The 21,914-nt window shown below is 36.9% G+C and overlaps 1 protein-coding gene and 1 pseudogene across 15 annotated transcripts in view; one reads left to right on the forward strand and one right to left on the reverse strand.

Annotated features, from left to right (window-relative positions):
- The window catches only part of CNOT1 (CCR4-NOT transcription complex subunit 1), a 98,396-nt gene that overhangs the window by 43,761 nt on the left and 32,721 nt on the right, over positions 1–21,914 (forward strand). For 8 of the 14 annotated variants that reach the window (XM_082368784.1, XM_082368783.1, XM_082368779.1 and 5 more), the window contains 11 exons: positions 569–739; positions 1,168–1,295; positions 3,154–3,394; positions 6,062–6,181; positions 6,963–7,085; positions 7,254–7,405; positions 16,812–16,962; positions 18,183–18,384; positions 19,107–19,253; positions 20,398–20,522; positions 21,072–21,358. In XM_082368784.1, the coding sequence (XP_082224910.1) occupies positions 569–739; positions 1,168–1,295; positions 3,154–3,394; positions 6,062–6,181; positions 6,963–7,085; positions 7,254–7,405; positions 16,812–16,962; positions 18,183–18,384; positions 19,107–19,253; positions 20,398–20,522; positions 21,072–21,358 (1,847 nt within the window). The remainder of the gene's footprint in view (positions 1–568; positions 740–1,167; positions 1,296–3,153; positions 3,395–6,061; positions 6,182–6,962; positions 7,086–7,253; positions 7,406–16,811; positions 16,963–18,182; positions 18,385–19,106; positions 19,254–20,397; positions 20,523–21,071; positions 21,359–21,914) is intronic. The other 6 variants (XM_082368789.1, XM_082368792.1, XM_082368788.1 and 3 more) reach the window with 5 other exon arrangements.
- On the reverse strand, positions 7,413–16,805 carry LOC309617197 (cytochrome c oxidase subunit 6C pseudogene; annotated as a pseudogene). Its single transcript has one exon. The product of its transcript is annotated as a cytochrome c oxidase subunit 6C pseudogene (transcript).

The raw sequence follows: 21,914 nt of genomic DNA on the forward strand, positions 1-21,914 counted from the left end.
GAATATTAAGAATTTACCTTTCCAAGTCTCTTTGGAAATGCCAGAAAGATTTAGACGATTTTGAGTCTATAATTAGACCACCTTGATTGAACTTCAGATTTAATATGGCTCTTTGGATAAAGCAATCAAAATATGTACACTTTTGTTCATTAAACTTTTTTTTGGCTGCGTTGGTTCTTCGCTGCTGTGCGTGGGCTTTCTCTAGTTTCAGAGAGTGGGGGCTACTCTTTGTTGTGCTGTGCGGGCTTCTCATTCGCGGTGGCTTCTCTTGTTGCGGAGCACAGGCTGTAGCCACGCGGGCTTCAGTAGTTGCGGCACGAGGGTCCTAGAGCGCGCAGGCTTCAGCAGTTGCTGCACGTGGGCTCAGTAGTTGCGGTGCGCGGGCTTCAGTAGTTGTGGCTCGTGGGCTCAGTAATTGTGGTGTATGGGCCTAGTTGCTCCACAGCACGTGGGATCTTCCCAGACCAGAGATCGAACCTGTGTCACCTGCATCGGCAGGCGGGTTCTTAACCACTGCACCACCAGGGAAGTCCCTTTTCATTAAACTTTGAAATGCTTTTATTTTTAGAACCCAAGTTTGAATTTCAAGGAAGTCACTTACGAACTGGACCATCCTGGATTTCAAATTCGTGACAGTAAAGGACTTCATAATGTAGTGTATGGCATTCAGAGGGGTCTGGGTATGGAAGTGTTCCCTGTAGACCTCATATACAGACCTTGGAAACATGCAGAAGGCCAGGTAAGTGAATGATGTTTAGCTATAGAAGAGGCAAAGAATTATGGCTTAGATAGTGCCATCTATCCATTGATTAAAATATTCTTTTAATGTAGAATTTGTTTTACATTGCTCAGAAAAGCAGAGACTCTGATAAATTTTGAAGGAACATTATTATAATTTAGTACCAGTCAGACTCAGCTGAAGTGTAGCAATCAAACTGTTTTCCCAATAGTTTAATGATGTTTGTCTCCAAGGTCACCTCACCATGCACCTTTCATTTGTCTGACTTGTCTGTGGTTTTGAAAGATCGAATAATTAAGATTGTAAAGGGAAATTTCATTCTGATGAATGAGAATTAAGATTGAGATTAGCCTAGTGAAAATGTTTCACATTTTTATATAACATTCACAGTCATTTATGGTAGTAAGGACTTTTTTCTCTTGTTCCAGCTCTCCTTCATTCAGCATTCCCTTATAAATCCAGAGATCTTCTGTTTTGCCGACTACCCATGTCATACTGTTGCCACTGATATTCTGAAAGCACCACCAGAGGATGACAATCGAGAAATTGCCACATGGTAAACACTCTTCATCTAGCTTTTCTTGAAAGGGTCACTTACACTTTTTTGAATTATAAGATTAATAGTGAGCCAACTACGTAGTTAAAAGATTTAAACGAAACAGTATTTTTAGTAAGCCTACTTACCCTAAATTTTTATATAGTAGGGTGTTGGTGGATGAAAATCTATATTTAGTCTCCTTATCACTAGATACATCTTTCCTCTTGTAATGTCTGCCATTGTATATTTTCTGTAACAAGTCAAATGTTAGAAGGAGGTTTTTACTTCTCCCTTAATGTTAAATCCCTTTCTTCTCTCTGTAGATTTGCTTGCTTGCTTTCTTTTGTAAGTGACTCAAAATGGCCAACGCATGACATCTAAAACTTTAAGCTGAATTACCTATTTTCTCTGAGTTTCAATTCAAAATTTCTGCTAGAGAATCTGACTGGCTCAGTTGGTTTCTTCTGGAACTAACTCCTCTCTGGGGATGTGAGATAAGGATGGTAAAAGTACTTCCATCACTGTTATAATACACCCACAGCTATGCAGAGGGGGCATGGACTGGATTGGTCCCCAAAGACATCTACTTTATAATGTTTCTTCCATTTTTTCCAACCATACTCCCCTGGGACACATCTTATAAAACAAAGGATGATGGTAAACTTCCTGTAAAGGGCTTTGCAGGCCAGATGGTCTCTGTAGCAACTACTTAACTCTTTAATTGTAGCACAATGTAAATATGGGCGTGGCTCTGTTCCAACAAAACAGTATTTACAAAAATAGGCAGTGGGTGAGATTTGACTTGTGGATGTAGTTTGCTGATCCCTGTTCTGAAAGATTGACCGAAGCAGTGGTTTGTTCTGAAGTGTGTCCTTTCCCCAGATGCTAGCCAACATTGGATGTACGGGATTGGTTTTTTTTTTCTCCTGTTAAGTCTAATGTTTACGGCAGTATGTCTTCATTTTATTTTATTTTAACAGATAAAGGCCTCTTTCCATTTTATAAAATTGAAATGTCATATACATTTAATACTTCCTTAATGTAGCTATATATTCAGGTTTCCCTAATTGTCTCAAGAATGCCTTTTAACAGTTGATATGATTGAGAGTACAAACAAGGTCCACATAGTTTCTTTTATGCTGTAAGTCTTTCTTCTTCCTCTTTTTTTTTTTTTCTTAAATATAATTCTTGGCCATCGATTTAATGGAGAAGTAGGATCAGTTATCCTATAGTCTACCCTGTGGTGTGGGGTATCTGTTTCCTCATGGTGTTTAATTTGATCCCTATCCCCATAGTTTTCATGGACTAAGGGTAGCAAAACCTTGAGGCTTGATTGAAGTCAACCATGTTTAGCTTCTTGGGGCAAGAATAATTCATAGGGGGCATTGTGCACCGGTGTTACCAAAGTAAGTGTTTGGGCTTTTTTTTTTTTTTTTTTTTTAATTGAAGTATAGTTGATTTACAGTGTTGTGTCAGGCTGTATTTTTATGTAGAATTTTTCTTGTGTATAATTATATCTATATTTGTGTTGGATTTTTGACTGTTCTAAACTGCTATTATTTGTTTTTATTTTGCACTCTAATCACAAAAGTTATTGATGGTAACTCTTTGGTAAGGCGGTCCATGGTTATGCACATGATCAGTCGTGTCTGCTGTCCTTCATCATGTATTCTCTTAATTTGGACTGCCTTTGAAATTAGTTTGAAAGCATACCAGCATTATATATTTGAGATGAACAGCACCAATTTAAATATTTTTCAAATATTAAAAGATGACAACTTGGTTTTGTCTTGATAGCTGGTATCACTTATTTGGAAAATGAATTTTGTGTACTTAGATTTTCATTGATAGAGTATCTTACTTCCATTCTTGTTAGGAAGAGCTTGGATTTGATTGAATCTCTGCTGAGGCTCGCAGAGGTAGGGCAATATGAGCAAGTCAAACAACTCTTCAGCTTCCCTATCAAACACTGTCCAGACATGCTGGTATTGGCCTTACTACAAATCAACACCTCCTGGCACACCTTGCGCCATGAACTCATCTCCACTCTGATGCCAATTTTCCTTGGAAACCACCCTAACTCAGCTATAATTTTGCACTATGCATGGCATGGGCAGGTAAGATATGACCATTTCTTTGTCTTAATAACTGACATTCTTTTTTTTTTTTTAATTTTTATTGGGATATAGTTGATTTACAATGTTGTGTTAGTTTCAGGTGTATAGCAAAGTGAATCTGTTATTACATATACATGTATCCACTCTTTTTCAGATTCATTTTCCATATAGGCCATTACAGAGTATTGAGTAGAGTTCCCTGTGCTATACAGTAGATCCTTATTAGTTATCTGTTTTATATATAGTAGTGTGTATATGTGAATCCCAATCTTCCCGTTTATCTCCCCCCACCCCATGGTGGACATTCTTTCTTTCTTTCTTTCTTTTTTTTAATTTGGCTGTGCTGGGTTTTAGTTGCGGCATGTGGGATCTTTAGTTGTGACATGCGGGGTCTTAGTTGTGGCATTGGGGGATCTAGTTCCCTGACCAGGGATCAAACCCAGGCCCCCTGCATTAGGAGCATGGAGTCCTAACCACTGGACCCACCAGGGAAGTCCCGACATTTCTTTTTTTATTAATTTTTATTGGAGTATAGTTGCTTTACAATGTTGTGTTAGTTTCTGCTGTGCAGCAAAGTCAATCAGTTATATGTATACATATCGCCACTCTTTTTAATTTTTTTAAATTTATTTTAATTTTTGGCTGCGTCGGGTCTTCATTGCTGTGCGTGGGCTTTCTCTAGTTATGGTGAGAGGTGGCAACTCTTCGTTGCGGTGCGTGGGCTTCTCACTGCTGTGGCTTCTCTTCCTGCGGAGCATGGGCTCTAGGCCTGCGGACTTCAGTAGTTGCAGCACGTGGGCTCAGTCGTTGTGGCTCACGGGCTCCAGAGCACAGGCTCAGTAGTTGTGGCGCACGGGCTTAGTTGCTCCACGGCATGTGGGATCTTCCTGGACCAGGGCTCGAACCCATGTCCCCTGCGTTGGCAGGCGGATTCTCAACCACTGCGCCACCAGGGAAGCCCTATCGACTCTTCTTTAGATTTACTTCCCATTTAGGTCACCACAGAGCATTGAGTAGAGTTTTTGTACAGTAGGTTCTCATTAGTTATCTGTTTTATACACAGTAGTGTATATGTGAATCCCAATCTCCCAGTTCATCCCACCCCACCCTCCCCTTCCCCCCTTGGTAACTGCAAGTTTGTTTTCTACATCTGTGATTCTATTTCTGCATAATTGACATTCTTTTGATGATGTTCACCTAGAGAAATTGTCAATCTTGGAATTTTGACACTCTGAAAAAGTCACACTTCTATAAAACTTATTTTATCTTTTAGCATCATGTGGGTATTAAAGTATAAAACTTGAAAGAGCAAGGAGGCAAGACAATTAAAAAAAAATCAGTATTATGAAAGGTCTGTATTGCTAGTGTACCAGTATCCTTTCGATAGCAGTAAAGAGCTTAATCATTTATCATAGAACCAGAAGGTTCTCATTTCACTTTTTAACAGTAAATGGAAGAAGATCATAAAACAGTTTAATTGACATAATTTTGTTTTATCCAAATCCAGCATTTAAATTTTACTTTGGTTCCTGCTGAGATTTCAAGGCCTTGTGCTCCTGCCCCGCCCTTGCCAATTTTGTAGAATGTATTTGACAAATACTCTTTTGTCCATTGATTCCTCCTCCTCCCCCCCGATAGCCTACATTTTAAATAAAGATATATGTAGAAGCTTTAAGAAAAAGCAGTCATCTTCCCCTTTATATCAAGTGCCCCTTCCCTTTTTAAGATATTCCTGCTGTAGTTTGTTATAAACAAGTGCTTTTAAAAATTCAGATAAGACCTTATAAATGAAAGACATTAGCCTTGGTTGCATGCCTTTCAGTCAGACCAACTCCATTTCTAGAGACTCAAATCACATGATAGACAGTAATGTTTATCAAACATTTAACCAAAAGTTTGTAGCCCAGACATTCTTAGGCTTTTCTCACCACATCTGTGAGGTGGAAAGGGCAGAGTGGAAGGACTTGTATCTCCACTCCTGGTTAGATAGTGTTTCACTAGGACTTTCTGTCAGTCTAAGACAGTTACTAGAAAGTGATTTAGACAGTGATAGTAATTGCCTTGCTCTTGCTTCTGTGAGAAACATTTTCTAAATTACCATTCAACTGCACACCTTTAGATCAGTCTTCAAAGACAGGCTGTTTTCTGCTAAAAAAAGAAATTGAATAATTATAAAAAATGAGCATGATCATTTGTGAAAATAGCTAGATTTAGAATGTACAAACTCTAGTCCCAGAAATACTGATAAACTACTACCCTGTGCAGCATGAGAGATGATTACCTTAAACTGTTTTGTTTTTATAGGCCGGTGATTTGTGATTTAATTTAAGGGATCATATAAACTTGATGCATCCTCATATTCTCATCATACTTCGGCTTTGAAAATGTATAGGCAGACTTTTATAGGACAGATAAGTTTGTTGTATGTGACTATATGACCCCAGGGTTTTGGGGTAGGCTTCATTTGGGAAATATGGAAAAAACTGCTTTCCTACAAAAAAAAAAAGTCACTGTAATCAACGCTTGAGGCTTGAGCTTTGTTGTCTGCACTGATACACCTCAGTTTTACATAAATACAAGTAAAATCAGCATTTGCAATAGCATTTGCAACAGCCTATCAAAATGGTCAGTGGTATTGCTATTTAACCCTCCTTTTTCTTTTCTTAGGGACAGTCTCCCTCAATCCGCCAACTTATCATGCATGCAATGGCAGAATGGTACATGCGAGGGGAGCAGTATGACCAGGCCAAATTGTCTCGAATACTTGATGTGGCCCAGGACTTGAAGGTGAGCTTGGAGGCACAGATTAACGGTTTTTATTTATTAATGATAAAAAATAACATTTTTATGTAACATAGGTGCTTTAGGAATAATTCACATGTAACTAACTCTTAGCTAGAATGGTTGAGATTTAGAATTTTTCCTTGTATGTAGAAAGGGATTGGAAGAAGAGTGGTTTTAGAAATGTAAAAATGTTTTCATTTACATTTCACTGAATTTTGTTTGGTCTTCTGTGATATTTGTAAGGCTGTTTTAAAGCAAGTGATGATTGACCTCAGATGTAATCTGTGAGATACAATTTTAGAGAAACTGGTTGGCTTTCGTTGGCTTTCAACCCTTTTGCAGATTTCATTAGCAAAAGGGGTCTTTTCATTAGGGTCTTTTGACAAATAGTCTGATTCTTGATGTCTTTGATCACTGGTAATGGTGTTGTAGTTGTACTTAGGTTAGAGTAAGCCTGAGTTTAGATTTTTAAAAATGGGTAAGGATAATTTTTCACGCTTTTGTGTTTTGCTTTGCTTTAGGTTAAATTATTTGAAAAAACACAGGGTAAAGTTTATTTTGAAGGTAAAGTCATGTGTTTGTCTTTGAAATGTGATCTTATTTTAAGTAGGGACAAGTGTTACCATTGATTTCTACTAAGCTGTTTAAAAAATTATGACTAAGAAAATATTAGCAGTATGTTTTATTTAGACTTGTTTGTGAAAATAAAAACTGGAAACAGAAAATAGGACAGAAAAGTCACTCAGTTGCTTGACTCGTAGTTTCTAATATCCTTTTTCTTTAGGCCTTGTCAATGCTGCTAAATGGTACTCCATTTGCCTTTGTTATTGACCTTGCTGCACTTGCTTCACGTCGTGAATACCTCAAACTTGACAAGTGGCTCACAGATAAAATTCGAGAGCATGGAGTAAGGATTTGTCTGTTTATTACTGCTTTTAATTTTTGATGGTCAAGATAGCTTAAGAAAGTGGCAATGAAGATGTTATTGTATTCTGGATTTTAGTAGTAGTGCTTAGTCTTATCTGAAAGCAATTAATGATGAATTTCAAATACAGAGAGACTTTCTCTTTTCCAGGAGCCTTTTATCCAGGCTTGTATGACTTTTTTAAAGAGACGGTGTCCTTCTATTTTGGGTGGACTTGCACCAGAGAAAGATCAGCCCAAAAGTGCTCAACTTCCTCCAGAAACTCTGGCGACAATGTTGGCCTGTTTACAAGCTTGTGCAGGGTAAGAAGAGCATGCTTGAAAATGACTGTTTAATATTGGAATTGGATTGAATGGATAATTGTTGATTTGACGAAAAGGGGTTGAACGATTAAAAGTGACAGCATCTAAGGTAATCCAGTGGTTTTTAAGTCCAAAGTACTATATATACTACATAAAATATGTATGAGATCTGTTTGAGTTAATTTTTTTGTATGTGGTGTGAGACAAGGTCCCAAATGCATAGTTTTGCATGTGAATATTCGTTTGTCCTAACACCACTTGTTGAAGAGACCGGTCTGTCCCTGTGGAATTGATCTAAAAGATCAGTTACACATAATAATATGAGTTTATTTTTGGGCTCTTAGTTCTATTCCATTGATCTTGTCTATCCTTATGCCAGTACCACCACACTGTCTTGATTACTGTCGCTTTTTAGTAACTTTTAAAATTAGGAAGTGTGAGTTCTCCAACTTTGCTCTACTTTTTCAAGATTGTTTTGGTCATTCTGCGCCCCTTGAATTTTCATAAGAATTTTAGGGTCATCTTGTCAATTTCTGCAAATAAATTACATAGCCCAGTGAGATTTTGATAAGGATTATGTAGAATCTTTAGATCATTTGGGGGGATAGTGCCATTTTAACAATACTAAGCCTTCCAATTCATGAATCTGAGATATTTACCCATTTCTTTAGGGCTCTGATTTCTTTCAGTGATGTTTGCACTTCTCTTGTTATGTTTATTGTTAGGTATTTTGTACAAGTCACGAACCTCCAGTCTAAAGTTGGATAGAAGTGGTGAGAGCAGACAGCCTTATCTTGTTCCTGATTTAGGAGGAAAGTATCCAGTGTTTCAGAATTAACTATGATGTTAGCTGTGGGTTTTTTATAGTTATATTTCACATTGAGGGGGGTTTCCTAGTTAGTTTGTGGGGGGGGGTGTGTGTGTGTATGTGTGTGATGGGTTTGGTTTGGTTTGGTTTGACTTTGGTTGCGCCTCAAGGCACACGGGATCCTAGATCCCTGACCCCAGGGATGGAACCTATGCCCCCTGCAGTGGAAGTTCAGAGCCTTAACCACTGGACTGCCAGGGGAGTCCCTGTTTGGTGTTTTTTCGTTAAAGCATTTTGTCAAATGTTTCTGTCTGCGTCTATTGAGATGATCATGTGGTTTTTGTTTTTTATTCTATTGGTGTGGTATATTATGTTAATTGATTTTTTGGATGTTAAAAAACCTTGCCTTCCTGGGATAAATCTCACTTGGTCTTTGTATACATTTCCTTTTTATATGCTGCTGAATTCAGTTTGCTAGTATTTGGTGAGCATTTTTGTGTCTGTATTCCTAAGGGATATTGTTCTGTAGTTTTCTTGTGTTGTCTTTGACTGGTTTTGGTTATCAGGATAATATTGGCCTCATACAATGAGTTGAAAAGTGTCCAGTCTTCTAATTTTTGTGAGAAGGTTTGGTGTTAATTCTTTAAATGTTCCATAGAATTCAGTGAATCCCTCTGGTCTTGGGCTTTTTCTTGTGGGTAGATGTTGTTTACTAATTTAGTATCTCTACTTGTTATTGCTGTGTTGAGATTTTCTGTTTCTTCTTGAGTTAGGTTCGGTAGTTTGTGTCTTTCTAGGAATTTGTCTGTTTCATCTAGCTTATCTAATTTGTTAGCATACGATTGTTTTATACCATACCCCATAATCTTTGTTGGTTCTGTAATGTGGGTAGTAATGTCCTCTCTTTCAATTTCTGGTTTTAGTAATTCAAGTCTTCCATTTAGTTTATTGCAGCTCTAAACTTTATTATTTCCTTCCTTCTGCTTATTTTGGGTTTAGTTTGAACTTTTAAAAAATTTATTAATTGGAAGGTTAGGTTTTTTTATGCTAACATCTCTGTCATGTTATATAATTATCATTTATGTTTTGTGGTGAGAACAATTAAGATCTAGGCTCTCAGCAACTTTGAAGTTTATAATAAAGTATTGTTGACTCTACACATTACTGAAAGTGGGGTACAGAAGCCTCCAGCTATATTTTTGAATTATCTATTTCTCCCTTTAATTCTCCCTTCATATGTTTTGGGACTCTGTTTTGAAGTGTGTGTATGTGTATAATTGTTATGTCTTTCTGTTGGATTGGCCTTTTTATTATTGTAAAGTATCTTTGTCTATTAATTTTTTTCTTAAAGGCTGTCTTGTCTGAAATTAGTATAGTCATTGTAGTTCTCTTTCGGTTAAGGTTTGCAAGGCATACCTTTTTTCATTTTTTACTTTCAAGTTATATGTGTTTTTTAAAAATCTAAAGTGTGTCTCCTTTAGACAGCATATAATTGGATTATTTTTTTTAAATCCATTTTGACCATTTCTGCCTTTTAATTAGAGTATTTAATTTATTTACATTTGACATAATTACTGCTAAGGTAGGATTTATCCATGCTCTTTTGCTGAGTTTTTCTATATGTCGTATGTCTGTTTTGCACCTCCATTCCTCCATTACTGCCTCCTTTAGTGTTTTTTTGTTTTGTTTTGTCTTTTATTTATTTGTTTATTTATTTATTTATGGCTGCGTTGGATCTTCATTGCTGCGTGTGGGCTTTCTCTAGTTGTGGTGAGCGGGGGCTACTCTTCGTTGTGGTACGCGGGCTTCTCATTGCTGTGGCTTCTCTTGTTGTGGAGCATGGGCTCTAGGCGCACGGGCTTCGGTAGTTGTGGCGCGCGGGCTTCGGTACTTGTGGCCTGCGGGCTCAGTAGTTGTGGCTCGCGGGCTCTAGAGGGCAGGCTCAGTAGTTGTGGTGCATGGGCTTAGTTGTTCTGCAGCATGTGTGATCTTCCCGGACCAGGGCTCGAACCCATGTCCCCTGCATTGGCAGGAGGATTCTTAACCACTGGACCACCAGGGAAGTCCCCTCCTTTAGTATTAAACAGATACTTTCTAGTGTATCATCTTAATTTCCTTGCTGTTAACTTTGACATGTTTTTGAGTTTTTTTTTCCTTTGGGTATTAAAATTAACATTTTTAACTCAAAAAAATGTAGTTCCAATTAACACCAACTGAATTTCAGTAAGATGCAAAAATTTCCTCTAAACAGTTCTGTTCCTTTCCTCCTTCAAAGTGCTGCTATTGTCAAATAATATCTTTATACGTTGTGTGCCCATCAAAAGATTTGATGTTATTGTTTAATGTAATAATTGTCCTTTAAGCCAAGTAGGAGATAAAAAGATTATAAGCAAAAAATACAATCATAATGTGTTTTATATTTACCTATGTCCCTTTACGGGTGCTGTGTTTTTTCATACAGATTCAGGTTACTGTATAGTGTCTTCATTTCAGCCCAAAGGGTTTCTATTATTTCTTTCCTTTTTTTTTTTTTTTTTAAGTATATATTTATTTACTTATTTATTTATTTGGTTGTGCTGGGTCTTAGTTGCGGCTCGTGGGCTCCTTAGTTGCGGCATGCAAACTCCTAGTTGCGGCACACATGTGGGATCTAGTTCCCTGACCAGGGATCGAACCCAGGCCCCCCGCATTGGGAGCGTGGCGGAGTCTTAACCACTGTGCCACCAGGAAAGTCCCTCTGTTATTTCCTATTAGGGCAGGTCTGTTAGCAATGAATTACCTCAGCTTTTGTTTATCTGAGAATATCTTAATTTTTCCTTTATATTTGAAGGATAGTTTTGTCAAATAAAGGATTTCTGATTGACATTACTTTTTCTTCAACACTTTGAATATGCCATCCCACTGCTTTCTGGCTTCCATAGCTATTAATTTTTTTCAAGGCTCCCTTGTATATGATAAGTTGCCCCTCTTGCTGCTGCTAAGATCTTTTTCTTTCAACAGCTTGATTATGTTGTTTCTAGGCATGGATTTCTTTGAGCTTATATTACTTGGAATTCGTTGAGCTTCTTGGATGTGTAAATTAATAATTTTCATCAAATTCGGAAAGTTTTCAGCCATTTTATCAACAAATACTCTTTCTACCCCTTTCTATCTCCTCTGTTGGTACCCTTGGTAGTGTTGTGCATGTCTCAGTCTGTGTTTATTTTTTTTCCCTTTCAGTTTTTCAATCTTTATTGGACTATCTTCAAGTTCTTGGATGCTTTTTACCTGCTTGAATCTGCGGTTGGGAACCCGTAGTGAAGTTCTCATTTCAGTTATTTTACTTTTTTCTTTTTAAATTTGTATTGATACACTCTGTTTTATGAGATCTTTTTCAAACTTCCTGTAGTTCTTTTTTTGTTGTTGTTAATTGTTTATTTATCAAGAGAAGCTATTCCTTAGCCCAGATATTAGTAGTTCATAGTTTCATAGTTCAGGAACACAGGTAAGTGACAAACTTCCATGGAACTCAACTCAAAGAAATTCTTTATATTCCAAAATCACTTCACACTCTGAAAGATACCAGCCTTCCTCATCTCCTCAGAATCTTTTATGGAACCATAATTTCTGTAGAAGTCTGCATAGGCCTTCTTTCTCGGTTCAGCCACAGCAAACTTATAGAAAGCTGCAATTCCCAAGGAGATAATGAATGCTCCAGCAATATGAAATCACAGACGCTTGGCCAGAAGGCCACGCATCTGAGGTTTTGTCAAAGAACTGGAAGCCATGGTAGTTTTTCTCCTTGACACCTCAACAGCAATGTCCTTCCAGACAGGTGGAGAAATGGCTCTGTAGTTCTTTTGACTTGTGTTTTCTTTGAATATAGTTAAAATAGCTGATTTAAAGTCTTTGTCTGGTTAAGTCCAACATCTGTTCTTCCTGAGGGACAGTTTCTCTTGATAGCATTTTTTCCCTACGTACAGGCCATGCCTTCTTTGTGTGTGTGTGTGCGCGTACGTGTGTGTGCGTGTGTTGCATGTCTTATAATTTGTGGCTGAAAACTGGAAAGTTTAAGTAATGTGGCAATTCTTGAAATCAGATTTTACCCCCACACAAGCATTTTTTGTTTTGTTATTGCTCTTTTCTGAACGAATTCAGTAATGTCTGAAATGTGGGGGGTTTTCAAAGCTCCACCCATGGGAATCTCATTTCCTAAGTTTCCCTTTTAAACTTTTTGGTTAGCCTGTTGTCTGCTCAAACTGTTACCTTCTACCTCAGGTAGCCAGGAAGTTAAAACAATTACCTTTAAAATGTTTTCTGCAAATACTGCATGGGGAAAAGGCTGTTTGCCCTGGGTCAATTCTTAGGTCCAATAAAGACAACCTGGCCATTGTGGTCTCACAGGGAATCCTCAGAGAGGTGAAATAATGACATTTCTCCAAGAATGAAGCTTTGAAGATGTTTCAACCCAGTTCTGAGCCCTCTCATCTGGTGGCTCTCAGGCTGCTGGTTTTCACTGTGATTGTGTGTTTTCAGTCCTGAGGGGAGCATAGGAGGAGGGCAAATTAGGATGCCATAAAGCTTGCTGTTGTTACAAAGATCTAATCATCTTTCCGGAGTAAAAATTCCCTTTTTTGTTTTTTTTGGTTTTCTTTTTGGCCACATCTGTGCGACTTGTGGAATCTTACTTCCCTGACCAGGGATTGAACCTGGGCCCCGTCAGTGAAAGCTGCAAGTCCTAACCACTGGACCGCCAGGCAGTTCCCTCCCTTGAGTGTTGTAAAGCCTTTTGGTTAATTTCTAGAGTTCTGAAAAAGTTGATTCCTACAATTTTTTTTTTTGCTAGTTGCTTTTATGGAGGAGAGAATATTTGGAGGTCTTTTACTCCACCATCCTTATTTATGTCCTGTCCTGTGTATTTTTTTTTTGTAAGTTCTGAGGCATAATAAAATGAATACCTGTGATTCTTCTTGCAACTTAAATGACAACATGACCAGTACTTTTGAAGTTACCTTTGTCTTCCAATGATGTTTCTTTAACTCTCCCACATAGAGCTTGAATTTTATTTTGCCCTAATCCTTGCTTTAAAAAATATTTCCCCATGTATATCTCTAAACCAGTGGTTCTCAACCAGGGATGATTTTGCTTCCTTGAAGTCATTTGACACTGTTTTTGATTTTCATAATTGGAGAAAAGTGTGCTACTGGTATATAGCGAGTAAAGCCCAGGGATGCTGTTAAATATCTTACAAGACATGGGAGAGCCTCCCACAATGAAGAATTATACAGTCCAGAGTGCTAATAGTGCAACAGTTGAGAAACCCTGTTATGTAAGTTCTAAGTGTTCTAAAATTTTAAGTTTTAAAGTTTGGCCCCTTGCATTTATACATTTTAATCCATCTGGAATTGAATATTCTCTTGGAAATTTAAGTGCATATTAAAATTGGAAAAAATATATTGGATTTATGTATAGGGAGATAGTTTACCTAACTCCCAGTTTCAGTTTCTTTTGTTGATTTATTAGAAATTCCTGTCTTGAAGTAATGAAATAATGCATGTAAAGTATTCAGAGTCTATACCGTTAAAAGTAAATAAATGCCAAAGAAAGAAAGTTCTTCCAGTAATAAATATAGAAGTAGTTGCAGTGGAGTTAAAACTTAAGTGGATGCTAAAAGTAATGAGTGAATATTTGAGGAACAGGATAATTACATAATTTCATGGTATTTCCCCACAAATCACTTAATAATCACAAAGAGGAAAGGTAGTAACTTAACGGTAGAGAAATCTGGCATATACCACATTAAGTTATTGGTCAGGAGATCACCAGCTCATTTCTACACGATGTGCCTCATGATAAAATGCATTGAGAAGAATGTTGTGTAAGTTACATGGTAGTCCTGCCATCAGTGCATCTGAAGTACAAAATAGCAGACAAACACAAATCAAGGGACATGGTATTAAAAAACTGACTTGGTTTTCAAATCAAGTTTAAGAAAGAGAAGTAAAAGTTGATGAATTCTTCCAGTTAAAGAGGGACTTCCCTTCCAATGCAGGGGATGTGGGTTTGATCCCTGGTCGGGGAACTAAGATCCCACAGTGCCGCAGGGCAACTACAGAGCCCACGTGCTGTGGCTCCCATGCACCACAACTCCAGAGCCCACGTGCTCTGGAGGCTGTGCACCACAGCGAAAGATCCTGCGTGCAGCAACTAAAACCCTACGCAGCCAAAAATAAATAAATAAAATAAAATGGTTTCTGTTAAAAAAAAAATAAGCTAAAGAGACGTGACAGCTCAATGCAATGGATCGGATTCTGATCCAAGGGGAAAATAGCATTGAGGACATTATGGGAACAACTGATGTAATTTGAACCTTGGCCTGTCCTTGTTAAACTTGTGTTAAACTTCCGGATCATTAATTTACAAGGTTATGTAAGAAAATGTCCTTGTTCTTAGAAAACAGGTAGTAAACTATTTAGGGATAAAAGATACATGATGTATCTAACCTAAAAATGTTTGGGAGAGAGAGTAGTATAGAAAGAATGGTTAAATAAATAGGGCAAAATGTAACTAATTGGTGAGTGAAGCATTTATGGGAGTTCCTTATAGTAGTGTAGCGTCTTTTAAGTTTGGAATTGTGTCAGTTATGACAAGTTCTTCTGAAATAGAATAATATTTTAATTAACCATATTTTATCAATCCTAGGACACCCAGTTTTTAATATTTTAACATCTCTGAAATGATGATGCATCTCATTGGTGACCTCTTACAGTTAGAATTAACCCAGTTATTTTCTTTTTGTGTAATGTGTAAAATAATGGTGTGGCTTACAATTGAAGGCATTTTGTATTTAATACAATATGATAATTACTATCTATTACTAGTAGCCATTAACATGGCATAGGTGTCTTTGGAATGGTTTCTTTTTTAATTTAAAGGGTTTTTTTGGTTTGTTTTCATAGATACGGTTCCATACTTAAAAATTCTAAAACAGTATATTCAGTGAAATTTTTCTTGAACTGTTACCCCCACCTTGTTCTTTTCTTCGCTTGTAGTTAACCATTTTTGTTTATTTTGTGGGTTATCTCTGTGTTAGGAAAGTATATATTTTCCTCTTTCCGGTAGAAAAGGTAGTATATTATATACTTATTGCACTATGCTTCTTTCATTTGATCATATATCCCAGAGTCCATGCCATAAAATTATAGTTTCCTTATTCCTAGTAATTACTCTGTAGTACTCCACTGAATAGATGTTTTGTGCCTTAGTAAAATCAGTACCCATTGGTAGATATTCTGTTTATTTCACTCTGTGTCACAAATAATGTTGCAACGAATAGCATTTTGCATCCATCATCTTTGCCAGTGTATATTTGGGCCCACCAGAAGTGGAATTGTTAGGTTAAAGGGAAATGCATGTGTAATTTTGTTAGGTGCAAAATTTTTCTCCATAGCAAGTTCTCCTTTTAGTATAACCAGAGGCAGTTGGTCTATTTCCCCACTGCCTTGTAGCTAATCTGAAAGATGAAATATGCTGTCTCCATGAAGTTTTTTTAACATGAAGTTTTAATTGCAGGGGAGGTGGGTATTTTTAACCCAGATACATAGAGGCTAGAGACAGCTACTCATGTTCTTCTATTTGAAATACCTTTTGGAAATTAATGGTTTTACTACTTACTACTAAGTTAAATAAGTAGACCCACACCTTTAGGAGTTGACATCTCTCTTTTCTTTTCCATGGTCTGTAATATTTTTCTCCCTTGCTTCAATGGATGAAAAAATAACTCATTGTTCATTGTCATTTGTAGTCCATATTTTTTATTTTTATTGAATATCCTTGATTTACAATATTATATGTCACAGGTGTACTAATTCACAATTTTTAAAGGTTATACTTCATTTATGGTTATTATAAAATACTGGCAGTATTTCTTGTATTATACAATATAACCTTGTAGCTTATTTTATACATAATAGTTTGTACCTCTTGATCCCCTGCCCCTACATTGCCCCCTCCCTCTAGTCCATATTTGAACCACTCATTTTTTTCATGTTGGCAAAAATTTAAAAATTGTAGATTTTGATGTAGTGCTGTTTTTGTTGGCCACACCGCACAGCATGCGGGATCTTAGTTCTCCGACCAAGGATCGAACCCGTGCATCCTATTTGACATTTTAGAAGTCAGTCAATTCTGTATGTGCTTGCCAAATATAGTTACTGACTATGTGTATGGCATTTTTATCTATACTTAAATAAAAGTCTTATTTTTGACTATGAGAACCTAGTCTAAAAATTGCTTACCTGTTTACTTTGATATGTCCAGATTTGGGCATAATTTTTGATGAAGTAGTTGAGGATATAGAATGTTTCTTACAGAGTAGTATTTCAAAATACATAGGCAACACTATACACAAGGCTTAATTTCAGAGGTGTAAAAAATATTTTCAAGAGAAAGCCAGTGCTCAGAAAATCCTGGTGATTAATGACAGGTGCAGAAACATGGGATATGGTGGAAATTTGGCCATAGGTTCCAGCAAGTTTTCTTTATTAGAAACCCAGATTTGTTTATTTAGGTGTTCTAAGGAATAATAAGTGACGTTTTTCACTTTCCATTTCTCTTAAGGAGTGTTTCTCAGGAATTATCAGAAACCATCCTCACCATGGTTGCCAACTGCAGTAATGTTATGAACAAGGCCAGACAGCCACCACCTGGAGTTATGCCAAAAGGACGCCCTCCTAGTGCTAGCAGCTTAGATGCCATTTCTCCTGTTCAGGTAAATGAACACTACACTTGGTACATCTCCATTTGTTCATAGACTTGGAATAGAATAAACGTCTACATCATCATTAATAATCTACTCAAAGGAAATTTTTGTCTGAATTTATTACATTTTAGATAACTGCATGTCTAGTATCCACTTAAAGGAGATCCGTAAATAGGCATTGTGGTTGAGAACAGATTTTAATCATTAAGTCAAAAGAACATGACTATGAGAGGAAAGATACAAAACAACTTATTTAGGGCTTCTTTTTAAAATAAGAATAACTTAGACTTGAGAAATAAGCACTGCCTTTGAACCTGATGTGTCTTGTTTGTAGCTTCACGGGCCAAGCAACAGTGCTAGAGCATAAGGACTTGTTATAACTGGGGCTCTTCAGCTCTCAACTGAACTGCTCTTTTAAAAACAAGGTACATTTAAGTTACTCCCTGACACCAACCACCCCCTTCTCTCTGGGAGCAACATATTCCGCTTCTATTTTCAGCTGCATTGAATGGCAGATTGGGGTTTATTTTAAGAAAAGGAAGAGCATTTAGTGATTCTTCAGTGACCACTTTATAAAAGGCATTTTGTGTATTATTTTCTGTAGTCACAAAGGTCTGAAATAATGCCACAAACTAAGAAGCTTAGAAGTGCAGTTATTAGATATTTTATAAAATCTTTTGGTGAATAGTATACCTTGTTTTTTGTTTCTGTTTTTGTTTTGGGGTTTTTTTTGTTTTGATTTTTTTTATTTTTTAAATCAGAGCTGATCTCCTCCAACCCCAAGATTCTCAAATTTTGACTAGATATATTTGTTTTGACTAGATTTCTAATTTCTAATGCTTTTATTGTGTTGAAAGTTAAATAACTTGCATTGAGAGATTTGTTTGTTTTAAAGGGGCTTACTGGAAATTTTAAGGACTGCTGTTTAGTAGTACAGCTTCAGAGAAATTCATCTGAAATGTTATTCTTGAAGTTTTATAGCCCTCATATTGTGGCTCTGGTTCTTTGGCAGGGGCTAACTCTTTAAACCTAATCCATCTATGATACAATAAGAAAATGACTGGTACTCTTGATTTGGGGATTTAAGCATCATCAAGATTGTGTGTGGTTTTGCAGTTTACTTTATATAAAGCATTTGAAGAGCTGTTGCTAAAGATTGCTTTACCTGTGTCGTTTGTCTGCCTTTTCTTGAAGTATGTTTAATACGTTTTTATAATGTTTTTCTTTAGATTGACCCTCTTGCTGGAATGGCATCTCTTAGTATAGGTGGTTCAGCTGCCCCTCACACCCAGAGTATGCAGGGCTTTCCTCCAAATTTGGGTTCTGCATTCAGTACCCCACAGTCACCAGCAAAAGCATTTCCACCCCTTTCAACCCCAAATCAGACAACTGCATTCAGTGGTATTGGAGGACTTTCATCACAGCTTCCAGGTAAGGGGGTTGGTGGGTAGGGGTGCAGATTATTTGTAAGCCTCATCGTGCCTTAGTGTATATAAGGTGTTTTGGAGTCACTATGATAAAGGAAAGCTGCTTGAACTAAATCGTGAAAAATTGCTTTCATATCCAGAGTTGGGAAGAGAAAAACATTACATTAATTTAGTCAAATGCAATGAGGATATTTGTACTTGTAAAGTTAGTTGAATTATTCAGTAAGGATTCTATTACCAGATGATAGTAGAAATATTAAAAGTGTGTTAACCACATTCTGAAGAACTTAGGCTTAGATCAAAACTCATAGCTTTATGAATTACTCAAGGTTGGTATAATAAAGGTAGAATATTTCACACATCAGATTCAGGTATATGTTCTGCCTTTTTGCACCTACCTTGAAAATGATAGTAAATCCCTAAAACTTTTTCACATATTTTGGCTTTTAACTTAATGTTGAAGTAAAGGTTACATTTTTCCCCCCCTAGTAACCACATGTTTCTCCTAAGCTATCTGAACCTTTTATTGCCAGAGTATAAGTTTAGAGTACTAAAACCTAAGGAGTGAAATGTTGTAATAACTCTGTAACCTAGTTACCACTCAGTTAACAAAAGACCCTAATTTTTTAATTAATGTAAGTTTTTAATTAAAAACATATCTTTGATGTGAATAAAGTCAAGAATATGAGTAACGATAAGACTTCTGGCTGCCTTCGTTCTTTCTAGTAGGTGGTCTTGGCACAGGCAGCCTGACTGGTATAGGAACTGGGGCTCTTGGACTCCCTGCAGTGAATAACGATCCTTTTGTGCAGAGGAAACTGGGCACCTCTGGACTGAACCAGCCTACATTCCAGCAGAGTAAGATGAAACCTTGTAAGTGGTAGTGTTGTCTGTGATTGTGAAGTGTGACTGATGCATATAAAACTTGCGTGTCCAATTTGTTCTCCCTAGAGTTATATGGACAAAGACATTGACTTATCTTAATATATTGTTAGTAGGGCCGTTGATATGCCTCCTAGATCAGTGGGAGTAAATTCGTACATTTAAATGATTAAAACAAAAATTTGAGGTATCATTCCACCTTTGATCCTGGATTGCCAGAACAAGGTGACAGTTAATAAGAGGTAGCATCCTTCGAGGTGTCATCCTAAAAGTAAGAAGTAAAGAGAAAAGACTTTCAGCAGTTTAAGTCTATGTATGTAAGTCTTATACTTATCCTAAAGATTTTTTAGTGTTTTTTGTTGTTTGTTTTTAAACAAATCAGGAGCAGCCAGGAGAATTTCAGATTTCTGTTTCAGCTTGGCAGTTTATAAAGTAAATAACTATATTTTATTTACTTTAATGTTTATTTTAATATAATAGCTTTATGATATATGTAGCCTTATAGTACACATAATTATTGCCATATATATGATGCTACAGAAACCAATTTTTTAAGTTTTAATCTCCTTTAGTATGTTATTTCAAAATCAGAGACGTCCTCTTTGTAGATGCATAGGTATCATTGACTTATAAATATCCTTGTCATTGGGACTAAATATTCATCATACAAGGTTTGAAAGTATACCAAGTGACTTGAAAATGTTAGTGTGAAAGACTTGTCTGAATGTTATGTTTTGTAGCATGCGTTGTGTTTATATCAAGTGTCATGCACATGCATTGAGAATTCTTACATGTAAAAGGTGATTTTTTTTAAAATAAAGTAGTAAAGATTTGTTAACCTCGAGTGAGGTTGTATTGAGGGTAAGTGCATTATGAATTTGAACCTAGTGAACTTTCATGGTGTGATAAAAATCCTTATGAAGAAAGTACTAGGGTAGGACTATGGTTGTAAGGCAGTTTTGTGAGAATCTTTTGTGTCCCTAGAGCACTTGAATATTGAAACTTGACCACTTAAAACACTTCACTTTATTTTTTCCTTAAAATTCAAACTATATTGGTCTCTCTGGCTCTGCTTTATGTGGGGGAGTGAAGGAAGAGCCTAAATGCCCACTGGTTGCTTTTCTGTTTCTAACAGCGGACTTGTCTCAGGTGTGGCCAGAGGCAAATCAGCACTTTAGTAAAGAGATAGATGATGAAGCAAACAGCTATTTCCAGAGAATATATAATCACCCACCACATCCAACCATGTCTGTTGATGAGGTGAGTGTCTAGGATGATCTAATTCTTTATGGTTTAGGTAAATCTTAAATAAATGCCCTTTTCAAAGTGAAATCCCAACACAAAGTGTTTTTTTTTTTTTTTAATTAATTAATTAATTAATTTATGGCTGTGTTGGGTCTTCGTTTCTGTGCGAGGGCTTTCTCTAGTTGTGGCAAGCGGGGGCCACTCTTCATCGCGGTGCACGGGCCTCTCACTATCGCGGCTTCTCTTGTTGCGGAGCACAGGCTCCAGACGCGCAGGCTCAGTAATCGTGGCTCACGGGCCCAGTTGCTCCGCGGCATGTGGGATCTTCCGAGACCAGGGCTCGAACCCATGTCCCCTGCATTGGCAGGCAGATTCTCAACCACTGCGCCACCAGGGAAGCCCCACAAAGTGTTTTGATATGTCTGTGCATCTTTGGAAACCTTAATATTTGTCTCAAGCTCAGTTTATTGTTAAATATTCTGCTTGACAATAAAGAATATTTGAGGAATGCTCTTAATAATGGTTTCCTTTATGTGTATATTATTTTTGTCTTGCTTTCTCCAGGTATTAGAAATGCTACAGAGGTTTAAAGATTCTACCATAAAGAGAGAACGAGAAGTATTTAACTGTATGCTAAGGAACTTGTTTGAAGAATATCGGTTCTTCCCCCAGTACCCTGATAAAGAGTTACATATAACAGCCTGCCTGTTCGGTGGGATAATCGAAAAAGGACTGGTCACTTACATGGCACTAGGTTTGGCCCTACGATATGTTCTTGAAGCCTTACGCAAGCCTTTTGGATCCAAAATGTATTATTTTGGGATTGCTGCACTAGATAGATTTAAAAATAGGTGAGTGGATAGGTTTCCTGTGAAGCTTCTCTTTTTTAATATAAGGAGAAACAGTAGCTTACTTTTCAACTAATTCTTGCCATGCCTTTTCATTATATGTATATTAACTAATCTTAATGACAAGTAAAAGAGGAAGAAGTGAAGACAATTAAATTCGTTACAATTGACAAATATGTGGTAGGAAAAGTATAAAATGAAATGGCAATTTTTTTGGTTTGTTTATTGAGGTATACTTTATATACGTAAAAGTCAGTATTTTAGGTGAACAGGTCTTTGAAGTTTGACAAATTCTAACAGTTGTATAACCACTGCCACCAACACCACAATCAAGATACGGAATATTTTCGTCACCCCCAAGAAGTTTTCTTATTCCCCCTTTGTAGTTAACTTTCCCTCACGTCTAACCCCTGGCAATCACTGATCTGATTTGTCTAGTTTTTCCAGAGTATTATTTAAATGGAATCATACACAATGTGTATGAGTCTGACTTGCACAAAGCACGATGCTTTCGAGATTTATCCATGTTACTGCATGTTTCAGTAGTCTGTTTCTTTTT

Source organism: Balaenoptera borealis (assembly GCF_965194805.1).
Source record: "Balaenoptera borealis genome assembly, chromosome: 19".
In the NCBI taxonomy this organism is placed as follows: domain Eukaryota; kingdom Metazoa; phylum Chordata; class Mammalia; order Artiodactyla; family Balaenopteridae; genus Balaenoptera; species Balaenoptera borealis.